We start from the raw sequence: 16,127 nt of genomic DNA, 5'->3' as shown, positions 1-16,127 counted from the left end.
CCCATCTCAGCCTCCCAGGTAGCTGGAACTATAGGTGTACGCCACCACACCCAGGCTAATGCCTGTTCTTTATTATCTACTTTACCTTCCCAACTACAAATAAAGACATTCTATAACCATCCTTTTGTTGTGGTTGTTCATCTTCTTTCCACAAGAAGCCAGAAATATTCATTTGTGTGCCATTCTCATTCCGAAATTCCAAATCTGCCAGTTGTTACTTGAGTCAGGGTCTCTTCCTGTACCTCAAGCTGGCCAGGAACTCAAGGTTTAGTTCAAACTGGACATGAATGGCCTATTGTCTCCCACCTCAAACTTCCAAGTGTTAAGATTACAGATATGTGCTACAAAGGTTGGGGAAATTCACCATTTTCAGCAATGGTAAAACATGTTTTCATTGCTGCTTCTCCTGCATTGTAAAGACAAAATGTCCCACACCTATTTTCTTCCACGAGTTAACAGGCACCATCAGAACCAACAGTGTGGTCAAAGCTTAACAAGTTACAACCATTTCCTCTTCCAGTCCCCAGCATTTTTAATCTGTGTCACTCATTCCTTCAATAACTACCCAAGATCAACAACATTAACGGGTACAAATAAAACTATTCATTGCAGGGTGTGGTAACATAAACCTTTAATCCCAGAGCTTAGGAGGCAGATCTCTGTGAGACTGAGACAGGTATGATCTTCACAGAAAGTTCCATGTCAGCTAAGGCTACATAGGGAAACCACGACCACATCTCAAACAAAATAGCAAACAGCAGCAGCAACAACAAACCCAACTACTAACGTATTTCAGATTAATCTATCTCTAGCTTCATGTCCCTGGTCTATAATAAGAGATCAAGAAGGTATCTAAGGGGGCTGGAGAGATGGCTCAGGGATTAAGAACTTGAATTGCTTTCCAGAGTTCAATTCCCAGCACCTACACGACAACTCACTACTCCAGTTTCATGAAATCTAAAGCACTCTCCTGGCTGCCACAGGCACCAGGACACAAGAAATGTGCAGACACACATGCAAGTGAAACACCCATACACACGAGTAAAAACAAAAAAGGTATCGAAAAGGAAATGGGCTTTATCAACCCACTCTAAGAATACTTGTGCTTATGACCTCAGCTTGAATCCCTTACTCCCCATGAAGCCTCTTTAGGGCTTCCAAATTACTTTGAAAAGGACACACTCTGAGTTCCTTTCCTCCTAGAAAATTCTCAATGTCATGTAGGACCCAAATTCTATTTTAGGCCTTCTAGACCTTGACAACTTCAATGTATTATAAACATCTAATCTACTCTATTATAGATTTATAGATACAATTCTCCCCTAGTAGCTGTGCTCGCCCCCCCACACATATAGATGTGTAAAACAAAATAATTAGCTAGAGATAAAGTTAAATTACTTAGAACTCCCCAGTGTTCAATCACAAAAATAAGTAAATTACATAGATATCTTAAAATCTGTCCCATATGTTTTATTCCTTAAAAGGATAATACTTTTGATTTACCAGTCCAGTAGCTTACTCGTTTTCTCTAACATTCTTAGAGATACCATTTGTTTGTTTGTTTGTTTGTTTGTTTGTTTGTTTGTTTGTTTGTTTTCAAGACAGGGTTTCTCTGTATTGTTTTGGAGGCTGTCCTGGAATTTACTCTATAGACCAGGCTGGCCTGGAACTTACAGAGATCTTCCTGCCTCTGCCTCCCCAATGTGCTGGGATTAAAGGCGTACACTACCAATGCCCGGCAGATACCATTTATTATTTGAACTATTACCTAATATTACATTGGCAAAAGTAAGTTTCTTTAATATTACACCGTTTATTTTATTTAGGATTACAGTAATCTGTATGATAAATTTTAAAGCTAGCAAGTTGCTGACAATAGACCATTTTACCCTAAAAAAAATTCTTTGGGGACTAAAAAAAGTCCCAAAATAGTTTAACACATATATTTACAATAATAAGAAAATGAAATGATAGCTTTTAAAGAGTTTTTTTTTTTTTTTTGGAGTGGGCTACCTCCCTGTGTGTTGTTGGCTATTCCAAAAAAAAAAGTTATTGCCACTGCTGTTGGCTATGTACTAGAACTGGAAAGGTAAGACCTTACTTCTTAAGATATCACATACTTTGGTAACAGGACTTAAGAAACCAAACTGGAAGTGAGCTGTGAGCGTCCTCTGAGTTGGCTGACTTTCACAGCAACACACCAAGGGTGCTATGCAGGCTCCTGGGAAAGAACTGTCATCGAGTCTCACTAAGCTATGGATCCTGTGTGCTATACTATCAATGTGCCAAGCAAAACATGCCCACCAGTGCAATAGCCTGCAATGTATTCTCCATTGGTAGAACTTATATCTGGTAGTGTATATCTAGTCAAAAGCCCATAGATAGGGAGAACATGAGACTTCTGCTGTTCTACTGCTAAATGGCCATGATGCATGTGTATCTGTCAAGCTGCCTTCTAACATGTGTTCACCCACATGTTAGTGCTGCAGTCAGCTTTGATCAGCAATGTTTCTTTTTGCAATGGGTGGTTATACAACTGGCCAAAGTACTGACATTAAATGACTATAGAATGCTTAGTCCTCAATGGACATCTTTGTTACCTCATCCAAGACTCAGGGAACACTGCAGCCGCGAGAGAATCTAAGAGTCAGAGAAAAGGGTGGGGTGCCGTGAAAGGCCATCTTCTGGGTATGTATGACACAGCCTTTGTACCCTCAAATTCTCAGTAAATATGATTACCTGCCTAAGACCTGTATAAGACTGGCCCATCAACATTGCATCATGGAGAACATAATCTAATGAGACTTCCCATTTTTCTGTGAACTACTTGGTAGTTGATGGCTGCTGGAGGAGAGATTTTCTCAGTGTACAATCACTGCTGCATTACCCATGCTCCTGTAAATAACCTCTTCTCCAGGTTCCCAAAGCAACCCGAATGAAATCCATGGGGTTTGGAGAAGACGGTGGAAGACAGACACAGGAAGGGCATGAAGAAGGGAACTATTCACACGGGTATCAGTGGGAGGCTGTAGTATATGTCAGGGGGATATTGAAAATACATTAAAACCTAATGTTATATGTAATGAATATGTATTGGAAAAAAACTTTTTTAAAAGATAAATTTTAAAATCCACTTGAATCCAAAGAACTAAAACCATTAATAGCCAAATCACTTGGGAGCCCATTTTCTCAGTTTAGTGAGTAAACTCTATATAACTAAAATACTACCTAGTTTATCTATACTGAAAATGAACTCAGTTTATATTTTATAGGTAACACATTTTCAATAGCACCATGTTCACTAAACACAATGCATCAGCTCTGCGAAACTTACTTTGTAATTGTCCTCTACTTCAGCTAGTTCAAGTCTTACATTTTCAGCAATTTTTACTTGTTCTTTCCACTTCAGCTCCATTTTTGCAAGTTCATCAGCATATTTATTACATTTAATTTTCTCATCCTAAATAAAATTAACATAATTACTAAAAACTCCACATCTCCACATAGCAGTTATCTATGCAAGCACATACATGTGATGATTCCTGTAGGTTAAAATTTACCAAGACAAGACTGAAATAATCATTTTATAGCTACAAATGGAATGGCTCATATCTACTTAAAAAGAGTGAGGTAAGTGGATCAGTTGACAAGTATCATATTAAGAACACACTGTAAGCCAGCCACCCCAATAAAGTGTTGTCTTTTATAAGAGATGTGTGGTCATGGTGTCTCTTCAGAGCAATAGAAACCTGAACTAAGACAGAGATAACAACTCATTTGATTAACATTCCCATTCTTCAATATGAAAACATGGTCGGGGGCTGGAGAGATGGCTCAGCGGTTAAGAGCACTGACTGTTCTTCCAGAGGTCCTGAGTTCAATTCCCGGCAACCACATGGTGGCTCACAACCACCTTGAATGAGATCTGGTGCCCTCTGCTGGCATGCAGTCAGAAGATTGTATACATAATAAATAAATTTAAAAAAAAAGAAAACATGGTCACTAAATATGCAATAAAATACAGAGAGGTCTGGGAAATGACTAGATGGGTTAAGTACTTACTACACATGCACTGAGACCTGAGTTCAGATTTCTAGCAACCTACTGGCCACAGCCCCGTATGTCTATAAGCCAGCGGTAGGGAAGACACACACAATTGACCCCAAGGACTCAGGGCAACCAGTCCAGCCAAAACTGCTGACTCCAGGTTCCTGACAGACCCTGTCTGAAAAAGCACTGTGAGGGAGTGACCAGGGAAGACACCATGAAGTCAGCCTATGGCCTCCACAGGCATCCACGCTGGCCAGTGCAAGAGTGAGCACATAAACTAAAAACACAGTTTTCTGTTACTGACACAATAAATTTATAAAAAGGGCTTCCCTAATAAAGTCCAAGTGCTTTCCATGCATCATCCTAATATAAAAAATTCTAATTACCAAATACTCATATTCAAACAAGGACATAATAACATATGAATGTAAGATACTGACTTATGACCATGATTTTACAAGAAGACGTACAGGTATACAAAGCACTATCATCACAAATGATCAATATAGAAGAATAGGAAAAGAAACCCTCCATACATCAATGAAAACAACTAAGGCAAGGCATTTAACATTTGATAAATCTTCCACTGAAAAAGAAGCTAACTTACCTGCAGGAGTTGTTTACATTTATTATACTTTTCTGTTTTGTCAGCAATTTCTTTGGTCATTTCACAGACATGATCCTTTGTTAACATGTCAACATTTGTCTCTGTTGTGACAAAAGCAGAAATAATGTCTAATGTCCAGGGCTGGAGAGGTGGCTTAGCTGTTAAGTGGTAGCTGCCCTGCCAGAGGCCCAGGGTGTGATTGTCAGCACTCACATGGCAGCTCACAGCTGCCTGTAATTCTAGTCCCAAGAGATCGGGTTCCCTCTTCCAGCCTTCAAAGGTACTAGGAATACATGTGATACACATGCATACATGCAGGCAAAACATCCATACACATTAAGGTAAACTAATAAGAAAAATGGAAGTACTTTTTCAGAGGCCAGCCTGGTCTACATCTCAAAATTCAAGCCAGCCAGGGATACAAAGTGAGAGATGCTGTCTCAAACACCAAAATTATTTTTTCCTTTATTGTATCTTCCTGTAGAAAAACCTGAGTAAATGTATTGTGGAACAGAACCTGGAATATTGCCAGAACTGGGAGTACACTGAGCTACACAATCCCTCTACTCAGAAGACTAGGACAGGGAGCATCAAAACTTGAAGGGATACAGAGTGCTCAAGGGCCAGCCTGGGCAACTTGGTAAGCTCCTGTCTCAAAAGGTTTTTAAAGAAGGAAGGGGTCGTTTAGGGATCCAGCTCCATAATAGAGAATTTGTTTAGCATTTTAGTAAGGTTCAACCCAACAAAAACCAAATTCTATGTGAGATCTGCTTGTTGTTCTCTTCCCCAATGTGTGCGCGTGTTTCTTGTTTATGCTGAGACAGGTGTTCCTGTTAGCCCGAATGGCTGTCAATTCACACCTGCCATCTCCACTTGTTGGGTGCTGGGCTTACAGGAATGCACCACCACTCTTGACCTCTATGTGAGAAGCTTTGAAGGTCAGTTTTGACCAGACTAAATTCAGATTCAATAAGTAATAAATCCTTTTGTAAAAGTTGCTACGGAGTATGTTCAAAGTAGCATAAGAACTGCAGTTCTTGGGCCGGGCGTTGGTGGCGCACGCCTTTAATCCCAGCACTCCAGAGGCAGAGGCAGGCGGATCTCTGTGAGTTCGAGACCAGCCTGGACTACCAAGCGAATTCCAGGACAGCCTCCAAAGCCACAGAGAAACCCTGTCTCGAAAAACCCAAAAAAAAAAAAAAAAAAAAAAAAACAACTGCAGTTCTTATGTAACTGAGCAGACACAAGGAAGCCATGCTCCTGAGAGCAGGTTTGTCTTTCAGATCCTTGTCACCCTTCATGAAATCCACGTAACACCACTGTAGGTACTACAGGTTGAATATCACTATCCTAAATCTGAAAATCAAACGCCACTAAAAAAAGGAAATGTTACAAACTCTCAATCTCTTTGAACACATCTGACACTACAAGAACTTCAGATATGACGTGTTTAGTGTTTTTTTTCCCCCCAGATTGGGAACAATGAACTATTTACCCAAACATTCCAATTTGTGGGAAAACTTGAAATCTGAAAGCATTTCTTTTCCAAGCACTTCAAAGAAGGTATACTTAACCTGAACAATGGACAAAAATGGAATGCTGAATACTGTCTATGCTGTTGTTAACAGTCTAAGACATCTTATTTTATAAGACAAAATCATCAATTATAGCATATTCTAAAAACAGAAATATACTTTGGCTGGTACCTATTTTCCTCATTGTCAGATATTTGATTTACATAAAAGGTGGGAAAGAAGTACAAATGAAATCAAATTGCTGTATTACTCATTTAGTATACCTGAGTGTTTTAACTCAGTAAATTATCATCAGTCCACAGGTACATTAGTGAAAAATGCACCCTAGTGACAAAGCAGGAGACAAGGATGATCAAGGTAAAATAACCACTCAATGTCTAAGATAAACCTCCAGGTTGAATGTTGTTACCGTGCTGCAAAATCTTGACTTTAAACTCCTTCCCCTTTTCCATATTTGTCCTTTGTCACTCTGCTCTAAGAACCTTCTCTCGTCTGTATTTATAAACACATTTGTAACATAATTTTGGGTATAAGGAATTCTTCCATTTCATTGTTTTGTGTGTTTCAAATTAGCACTTCTGGCACCAACTCAATTTTTAATATGTGAATACTCTCCTGAAGATAAGTATTAGTTTACACTCATACTTTGCATAGTCACCACATATATAACTTTAAAACACTCATTTTCCCCTTGGCCTCAATTCTCTCACTCACAAGAATTCATGGAAGCAGCCTGAAATTCTCATACATGGAAGATGACAATATCAAATCAGTACACACAGTTTTCAAGGAGACACACTCTACACAGCAGCCAATTCTTACCTGGAGAAGACACTGCTGGCTTTCCATCCATGGCAGAAGCAGACGTGGCCGGCTCTGTGTTTATTGACACATCATTCACTTTCTGCTGATTCCCGATTCTCTTTGTGAAGACACTGTTAGTACTGGCCTATCCCAAAGGTTAACAATAAATAATGGGAAAAGTCACCAAATGAAGTCATGTTGATTTCCTTTACTAAACATGTAAATAATCGCAAAAGTTCAAGAAAATATTCACTTTGAAAGCCACATCATTTTCCTAACTAATGGAAGGAAATATTGCAAAAGCAAAGTAACTGCTTTTTTTCTTGTGAAATCACAACACATCATTTACAGAAATCTCACAATATCACAAATCAAAATGTACTCAGTGGGCCTGGAAAGATGGCTCAGCAGTTAAGAGCATGTGTTGCTCTTGCAGAGGACCTAGACATGATACTTATAACACACATGGTTGTTTGCAGCCACCTGTTAACTCCATTTCTAGGGAATCCAATGCTCTCTTCTGACTTCCATAAGCACCAAAAGCACATGTGATACAAACACATACGTGCAGACAATACACACACAACAAAATGAATAAACCTATTTAAAAAATTAAAATACTGTGTTCAAAAATCCACAAGCCAATATCTATGCGAATCACAATGTTCCGGCACAAAAGTGGGATACAGGGCTAGAGAAATGGCTCAGAGGTTAAGAGCACTTGTTGCTCTTACAGAGGTCCTGAGTTCAATTCCCAGCAACCACATGTAATGAGATCTGGTGCCTCTTCTGACCCTCAGGCATAATCCCATATACATAATAAATAAATCTTTAAAACTTTCTCCTAGTTCTCCCTGAGAATCTCAAGCAGTAACACACAAAAGTCTGTATACTGTAATGATATTTTCCTTATAATTCACTTCCAAGATTCCCTCATGCAACAATATTTCAATACAATTTAGAACTTTACTTTAATACATAAACCCATTCAACTGAAATGTCTTTGCTTCATTTTCAATCTACATACCTACTCCTACATGAATTTTACCTCTTCCTAAAGTGGTTTGAGGAGGATGGAAAAGGAAACTAAGAAAGCAATGAGGAGTCCACTTTGCCACAAGTGAAATCTAATACTAATATTGAATTTAACTGACAAAGTTACTCACCCAGAGCTTAGGAGAGCAATGGCCTTAAGAGAAAAGAGTCCTTGTTGCTGACCTATCTTCCCTTATTGGCTCTCAAAAAATACAAATATCAGGTTTAAACAGAAAGAGGACTGTCATTATAGTATTAAGCCACTGGATTTCAAATCAAGAAGTAATACGCACAAGCCAGCATGATGGCTCAGTTTATAAAAAACATTTCCATAAAACTTAACATCCTGTGTTCCATCCCTGAAACTCAGAGAGAAGAGGGGATAACCAATTCTTACAAGTTGCCTTTTGACCTCCACAGACCACACCCCCAAGCACACATATACACCTACATTAAAAAAAAATTCGGGGTGTTGGTTGTGCACGCCTTTAATCCCAGCACTCGGGAGGCAGAGGCAGGTGGATCTCTGTGAGTTGGAAGCCAACCTGGTCTACAGAGTGAGTTCCAGGACAGGCTCTAAAGTAATATAGAGAAACCCTGTCTCGAAAACAAAACAAAAGAAAATGCAATATAAGAATACAATTTGTATTTAGAAAAAAACTATGTGATAATTTATATTCAAAAGGTTAATACTTAGATTACACATTTTATTTCAAACAAAAAGCTGACAAAGGAAAGTTTCAGTTCCTAGGAATTCAGTGACACTTACTGACTGGTCTGAATGTTTGTTTATTTGTTTTTGGAGCCTCTGGCATTCCTTAAACTTTTCTTTGTAATGATCTGCAGCCATCTGCAGCCGAAGTTTCAGATCGTCAACTTCTCTTCTCAGTTCATGCTCCAGTGTACCAGTCTTTTCCTTAGCGAAAAAGAAAAAAACAAAAAAAGAAGGCACTTTCATTAAGGAAAAAATTCTGATACTTCAAATTATAATAATAAATCCTAACTTTCGTTTCCATGATTTTTCCCCCTGGCTTTTAATTTATATTTGTTTTGGAGTTTGGGCTTAATATTCTAAATTAAAGTTTACTTAATAGCTGAGGGAAAAGGACCTGGAGGGATGGCTCAGCATAGTTAAGAGCACTGACTGCTATTCCAGAGGACCTGGGTTCAAGTCCCAGCACCCACATGGCAGCTTATAGCTATCTGTGACTCCAATTCCAGCAGACCCAACATCTATAGCAAAACACCAATGCACATAAAATAAAAAATAAATAGTAAGTTTTTAAGAAAAAAAGGTGAAGAAAAATCATCCACCTCCATGAAGCAATAATGTAACTCCTTTAAATAACCATATTGCCATTTTATATAGCTAGTAGACAGGAATTCCACACAGAGCAATCTCCATCTGACATCAAAAAATGTATTTGAACAGCTTTTACTGATATTAACAGTAATGCTTCACGCCGGGCGGTGGTGGCGCACGTCTTTAATCCCAGCACTGGGGAGGCACAGGCAGGTGGATCTCTGAGTTCAAGGCCAGCCTGGTCTACAGAGTGAGTTCCAGGTCAGCCAAAGCTACGGCACAGGCAGGTGGATCTCTGAGTTCAAGGCCAGCTTGGTCTACAGAGTGAGTTCCAGGTCAGCCAAAGCTACACAGAGAAACCCTGTCTCAAAAAATAAATAATGAAGAGGAGGAGGAGAAGGAGGAGAGAGAAGGGAGGAGGGAGGAGGGAGAGGGAGGAGCACAGTAGAGCTGGCCTTGCAGATATGAGAATGGATGAGCTGGCCCTGCCCCTCACCTGAGCAAAGCGGGGAAAGCTGGCCCTGGCGCATGGGCATAGGAGAGCAGGTGAACTCACCAGCTCAGCTACCGCCCAGGCCCAAATCTAAGGCTTTGAGCTGACCCTCCCCAACATCTACCCCATCTAGAAACTGTTGGAGCACAGGAAGGTGCTGGCCCTGAAGAACTGAAGATGCAGGGTCTCCATGATATCGGCGAGGAGTCCTGATGTGGCTCCAGGATTGACAAGTGTAGCAGAAGCCAGAGGCCTCAAACCAGATCAATGCTTGATTGTAATGAACATTTGCAAGTAAAGCTGTTTGGGCAACAGCATGGACTGGGTGACACACTGTGATAAACTGCAGTTTCCACTGTAAGATTTTTTCCTTTAATGTGAATTTTTATTTTTAATATCTTTGTGTTTTTCTTTTGGAGGGGGAGGTTACAAGGGCCGATAAGGAGAGCTGAGGAGATAAGGGGGACTGGAGTGCATGACATGAAATTAACAAAGAATCAATTTTTTAAAAATTATACTTATAGACGTTTGCTTTTCAATCCAAGAAATTACAATGATTTAACAGAAGAGAAATTAGTCTTTCTGGCTAGGCTGTGGTGACACATGTCTTAAATTCCAGCACTTGGAAGTAAAAAACCAGCAGATCTCTATGAGTCCCAGGACAGCGAGGACTACAAAGAGAAACCCTGTCTCAAAACCAAACACCAGTCTTTCTGATCTAACTTGTTTGAACAGTTTCCTCTCTTTTATCGAGTTTACAGTTGTGTTGGGGATCAAGATGTAAAATTAACTTCCTTTACCTGGTCTTTTCTCATAGCATCAGCTAGTTGCTTTTTCACTCTCTCGTTTTCTAAGCGTGCAGTATGTAGGTACGCCATTGTTTTATCGCGAACATTCACAGCATCACTGAGTTCTTTAGACAGAAAGATAGCTTCTTGCCTCGTTGCTTCAACCTGCTCCTCTGCTTTACGAAGTTTCTCCTTTAAAAGTATAGTATCTTCCTGAGGAAAAGCCAATAATATAGTTGTATTTAAAACATTAATATTTAAAAAGTTTCAACAGTTCCAGAATTTAAAATTAAATAATGCTTTTCCCACTCATGACTTAGGCTTTAAGCCCTCCCCTGTTCACCACTACACTTTATATATGAGGGGAAGTCAGTTAACACAACCAGTGGTAAAGTCCTATCTGAACTAAAACACAAGCAAAAGCTGCTGAGACCAAATGAATGTGAATACTCATACCCCATTCTCTCTACCCCTGCTGTCTCCAGCCAGTACTCTCATTTTTCACTAGACTCAAAATAATTTCAAACACTTCTTTGTAACACCAAAAACATCAGTTAAAATGTTTCTTTTTCAAACCTAAAGACAGCTAATATTTAGCTAGCATATCATTATGAAAACATTGAAGAGACATACATGTCAAAATAAAGTATGTAAAAGTCCTATTGTTAGTCTGCTAAAAATAATGTAAAAGTAGCATAAAACTCAATTCAATCTTAGTTTTCATAGGAAAACATGTTAAATGGCCATATAGTTCTGGGGTGTACAAAAATCTTCATAAACCTAACCATAATAGTATCCTTGATTTTTGTTTTTTTTTTTAACAGGATTTCAAATAGTCCAGGTTAGCCTGGACTTGTATGTAGCAGAGGACGGATGGCCTTAAATTTCTAATCCTATCTAACTCTTAAGTACAGGGTTTGCATGTGTGTACCACTATGCATCACTCCTATGGTACTGGTGAATGAACCAAGGGCTTCCTGCATGCTACAAATGCACTCTACCACCTGAGTTATTTCTTGAATGTTAATAGTTTTATCAAACATCAACTTCTATGTTAAGAAAGAAAAAAACAGACTTCATGTTACCTGCAAGACATAGGACCCTCAGTTATTTCTCTAGCACCACGCCTGCCTGCATACCATCATGCTCCAAGCCATGATGGACTGAATCTCTGAACTGTAAGTGAGCCCCCTCGGTTAAATGTTTTCTTTGTAAGAGTTGCCATCATCAGGGTGTCTCCTCACAGCAACAGTAAACCCTGAGACAAAAGTTGATACCAGGTACTAGAGTACCATGTGTTTGTTTGGAGAAGTGTGGACTTTGGTACTTTGGGTTAGGAAAGCAGTGGATTGCTTTAAGCCCTGCTTAACGGGGCACACAGGTAGGAGCATGGAAGACAATGGTGTTGAAATGATTTCAAATGTTCAGAGCTGGCTCAAGAGGTTTCAGAGAACAATTTTAGTATGTGATATTTTGGTGAAAGAAGAGTCTTCCTGAGGCTAAAGTGAAGAGTTTTGGATTAATGTTGTTGGCAGAAGAAATCTCAAAACAACTAGTACAGACTCTGTCATGTGGATATTAGTGGTAACTCTAATGGAGATATACAATGAAAGGAACAAAGTGACCAGGAAAAATATTTATGGAGAAAAGGGGCACCAGAAAGTGGAATGGAACTAAATCCTCTGTTCAAGGAGATAAATTAAGAAATGGAATAAAGGGAATGGTGACCTCAGGCAATGGTGGCACGTGCCTTTAATCCTAGCACTCTGGAAGCAGAAGCAGGCAGATCTCTAAGTTCAAGGCCAGCCTGGTATACAGAACAAGTTTCAGACAGCCAAGCTTAGGCAGTGAAAGACAGAAAACTGGTGAAGAAGTAATTAAATGTAGGGGCCATGTTCCAGTCCCAGCAAGCAGCGAAGCTTGACACCTTTGACCATGTGGTTCTAGCTTTAGAGTTAAGACCCTGTGGTTCTGGTTAGCTGGAGCTGGAGAACCAATTGTGATTAACAAGGTACCAGAACTACTAAAGCAAAATTTTGCTTTGCTGGGATACTTGATGCTGGCCAGAAATTAGCAGTGATTAAGAAGAGACCAGCATCACTGAGGTGAAATCTTCTGGGAAGTGTTTCCTGAGAGCTCAAAGAAGCTGTGTTCCAGAGGCAGCCAAGGTTGTACCTTGTGCTGCCAGCTGGACTTGGTAATGTGTAAGCATCCCCCAGGCAGTACTGGTTTTGACAGCATAAAGGAGTCATGGAGAGCAGCTGAGGCTTAGCACTGTGAGAGGCCAGGAAAAGCCACTGGTGAAAGTGCAGCCCCAGTGACAGCTGAAGGCCCAGGACTGAGAGGGTCAAGCAAAGAAGGTGAGGCTTGCCACCATGAGGAGAGCCTGCGAGAGTGTACTGGTGACAATGCAGCCCAGTTGCAGCAAGGGATCCCAGCATTCTAGAGATGCCAGTACCATGAGAAAATCATGAAGAACAGCAGCAGCAGCAGAGTGGAACCAGCTGGAGCCTAGAAGCCAAGCTGTGTGTGCCACAGAGGGCAGAGCCAGAGAAATGACCCAAAACCTTTAGAGGAGTCCAGAAGATTTTAAGTGGATCTCAGATATTGGACAGGTGGAATTTTGTAATTACTCAAGATGCTAAGAGATGCCAGATTTGTGGGATAGCTGCTGAGGAGAGCTGTTAACAAAGCTGAATGGAAATGGAGATGTGGAGCGCATTTTGACATCAGACACAGAGACGCAGAGTTTGGAGTTTGCCCAGCTGGTTTTCTGTCTTGCTTTGGTCCAGCATTTCCTTCACTATGCTCCCTTCCCTGTTTTAGAATGGTAGTGTATATCCTGCACCATTCTATGTTGAAAGTATATTATCTGCTTTTTGATTTTGGTTTTTTACAGGTGATTACAGTTAAGAGATTGTCATGTGTCTCAGAAGAGACTTTGGACTTTTGAAACAAGTCTGACACTGTTAGACTCTGGGGACTTTTATGATTGAACGTATTTTTGTATTATAATATGGCTATAAGCCTTTAGGGGCCAGGAAGTGGAATGTAGTGGTTATAAAGGGAGTCGCACTATTAGGAGGTGTGGCCTTGTTGGAGGAGGTGTGTCACTGTGGGGGCAGACTTTGAGGGTTCTTTTTCTCAAGTTTTCCTCGGTGTGACAGTCAATCACTTCTGGCTGATTCCATGTCACTATCCTCTCCACCATGATGGACTGAACCTCTGAACTGTAAGTGAGCCCCTCAATTAAATGGTTTCCTTGTAAGAAACAATAAAATTAATAACGGAAAACTTCTTTTAATATAATCAAGGAAAGTTTAATGCTATTTTGAGTATTTTGACAACCAATCACAAGGGAGTGTGTGTATACACATACACACACACACATCCACACCCTAAATGGTCAATCATATGAAAATTGATTTTATTTATTTGTTAAGTAACCCCAGCTCCAAGGGATCCAACTGCCGCTTCTGCATACTTTACACATAGACACATAAATAAATCTTAATTTAAAAAGATTTTTTTAAAAGCTGGGAAGAATATGAAACAAGAGTAAAAACAATCATACTAGAAGTAAGTTTCACAACCTCCAACCTTATTTTTTAAAGTACTTACTTTATTTGAGGTTGTAAGCAGGAGAGCTCTGTACAAGTTTTCCTTTTCAACCAAACACGACTGCAGTTTGTCAATCTCTTCTTTGAACTGTGTAATCATGCTTTCTTTGTTTCCATCTAAATTCTTTAAAGTCTGTACCTCTGACATAAGCTTAGTATTTTCTATTTCTGTATTCTTCAAATGCACCTGTGACAAGAGTGTTTGAAATCATCAAGAATATTCTTTCTAGCATCATAAACCAAGTTAGTCAAAATTTGAAATGCCATTATTTCTTTCACATTCAAAATGCCAAAGGAGAAGCTGGGTGTCAGGAGACCTAAGTTCTGCAAAATGGCTACCTAGGCAAAAAGGGGCAGAGTACGCTTTTGGAAGGTTTTTGTTTCCCATAGCGGTTAATTACATGATCTCTAAAGACTTTTCCATCAGTTTAATTATTTATTTCCTATTTTAAAATGTAAATATGTTTGGGTGTTTTGTGGGGGGAAGCATCATGCTATAGGCATATTCAGAGTATGAGAATTTTCTGAAAACTATTCAAAACATCTCAAACAATTATACTAAAAAATAGAAGTATCTTTCTTTTCTTTTAATGATGTATGTATGTGCAGGTCTGTAAGTACATGCATGCAAATGTTAGGTGCCCACAAAGGCCAGAGGTATTATGGGTGGTTGTAAGCTACCTGATCTGAGTGCTAGGAACCACACGCTGGTCCTCGGTAAAATGGCCCTTAAAACCACTGGCCCATCTCCAGCCCAAGTCCACTTTTTGCTTATAAGAATTCTCTATTTTCCATGAGACTAAAGTTGCCTCTGACTTCCATAGGTCAACTGTGACATACATCCCAGCCCCACACAATCATGTATTCACATCATGCATTCATATACTTGTACACGTGCATGCATACATACGTGCTAGAGAAAAAGGAATTGTTTTTAGCACGTCATTCTTCATAGTTACAGAAAGCCAAAGGACTAATTCCTTTTCCTAGGTATGAAATGTATCTTTGGTCCTCTGACATTGTCAGCAGTCCAAGCCTTTGCAGCATCATTCTAAAACACTACCTAATGTTAACTCTTGAATCCCAGGCATCAGCCTGGGAATCCAGCATGGGACTGATCAAGACCCCTGAATGTGGGTGTCAGTGAGGAGGCCTAGGGAATGTATTGAGCCTTGGGCAGCAGATCAGTGCCCATCCCGAGTATACACACGGACTTTGGACTCCCATTCAACAATGTGAGGTGCACTCTCACCCTGAACTCTTGGGGAGGGGTCTAGGCCCTGCCCTATATGAAATGACAGACTATGGACACCCCCATGGAGGGCGTCACCCTCCCTGGGGAAATGAGGGGATAATGGGGGAATTGGGGGGAGGGCACGGGAGGAGGGGAGAGAAAGGGAGAGGGACCTGGAACTGACTTGTGAAGCAACCTTGTTTCTTATCTAAATTTAAACTGAAAAATAAATAATAAAAAAAGTTTGAAATTAAAGCATGATTGCATTATTCTCTCCTTCCAACCCTTCCATACATATGTATATGTATAAAAAAAAAAACTACCTAATGTTTACAACTATCAGCTCATAAAGTGACTTAAGGCTGACAACTTAGAATGTTCATCTCAAATTTTTAAAAAATCTTTGTATGTCTATTTGTGTGTGTGCACACGTGTGCGCATGCCACAAAACACAGGCTATGGTGCCCAAGTGAAGGTCAGAAGGACATCCTCAGACGCTGACCCTTGTCTTCCACCTTCTCTTGATAGGGCCACTTGTCTGCCACTGAATCCATCGTTAACTAGTTCATAGTTTCCAGGAATTCTCTTACCTCCACCTTTCACCTCCTTATAGTAAACTGGAATTATGGACATGCTGTAAGTCACCAAACTGAATGTT

The 16,127-nt window shown here is 39.9% G+C and overlaps 1 protein-coding gene across 2 annotated transcripts in view; it reads right to left on the bottom strand.

Moving 5' to 3' along the window:
• Tax1bp1 (Tax1 binding protein 1) overlaps positions 1 to 16,127 on the bottom strand; it is a 64,739-nt gene that overhangs the window by 18,330 nt on the left and 30,282 nt on the right. For both annotated transcript variants that reach the window (XM_040737934.1, XM_040737935.1), the window contains exons 8-13: positions 14,237 to 14,422; positions 10,628 to 10,828; positions 8,801 to 8,947; positions 7,015 to 7,141; positions 4,658 to 4,758; positions 3,335 to 3,460 (exon numbers count right to left, since the gene is read on the bottom strand). In XM_040737934.1, the coding sequence (XP_040593868.1) occupies positions 3,335 to 3,460; positions 4,658 to 4,758; positions 7,015 to 7,141; positions 8,801 to 8,947; positions 10,628 to 10,828; positions 14,237 to 14,422 (888 nt within the window). The remainder of the gene's footprint in view (positions 1 to 3,334; positions 3,461 to 4,657; positions 4,759 to 7,014; positions 7,142 to 8,800; positions 8,948 to 10,627; positions 10,829 to 14,236; positions 14,423 to 16,127) is intronic.

Source organism: Mesocricetus auratus, unplaced genomic scaffold, assembly GCF_017639785.1.
Source record: "Mesocricetus auratus isolate SY011 unplaced genomic scaffold, BCM_Maur_2.0 Super-Scaffold_100676, whole genome shotgun sequence".
Lineage (NCBI taxonomy): Eukaryota > Metazoa > Chordata > Mammalia > Rodentia > Cricetidae > Mesocricetus > Mesocricetus auratus.
The sequence above is the reverse complement of the archived record's forward strand: the minus strand, read 5'-3'. Positions and strand labels throughout refer to the sequence as shown.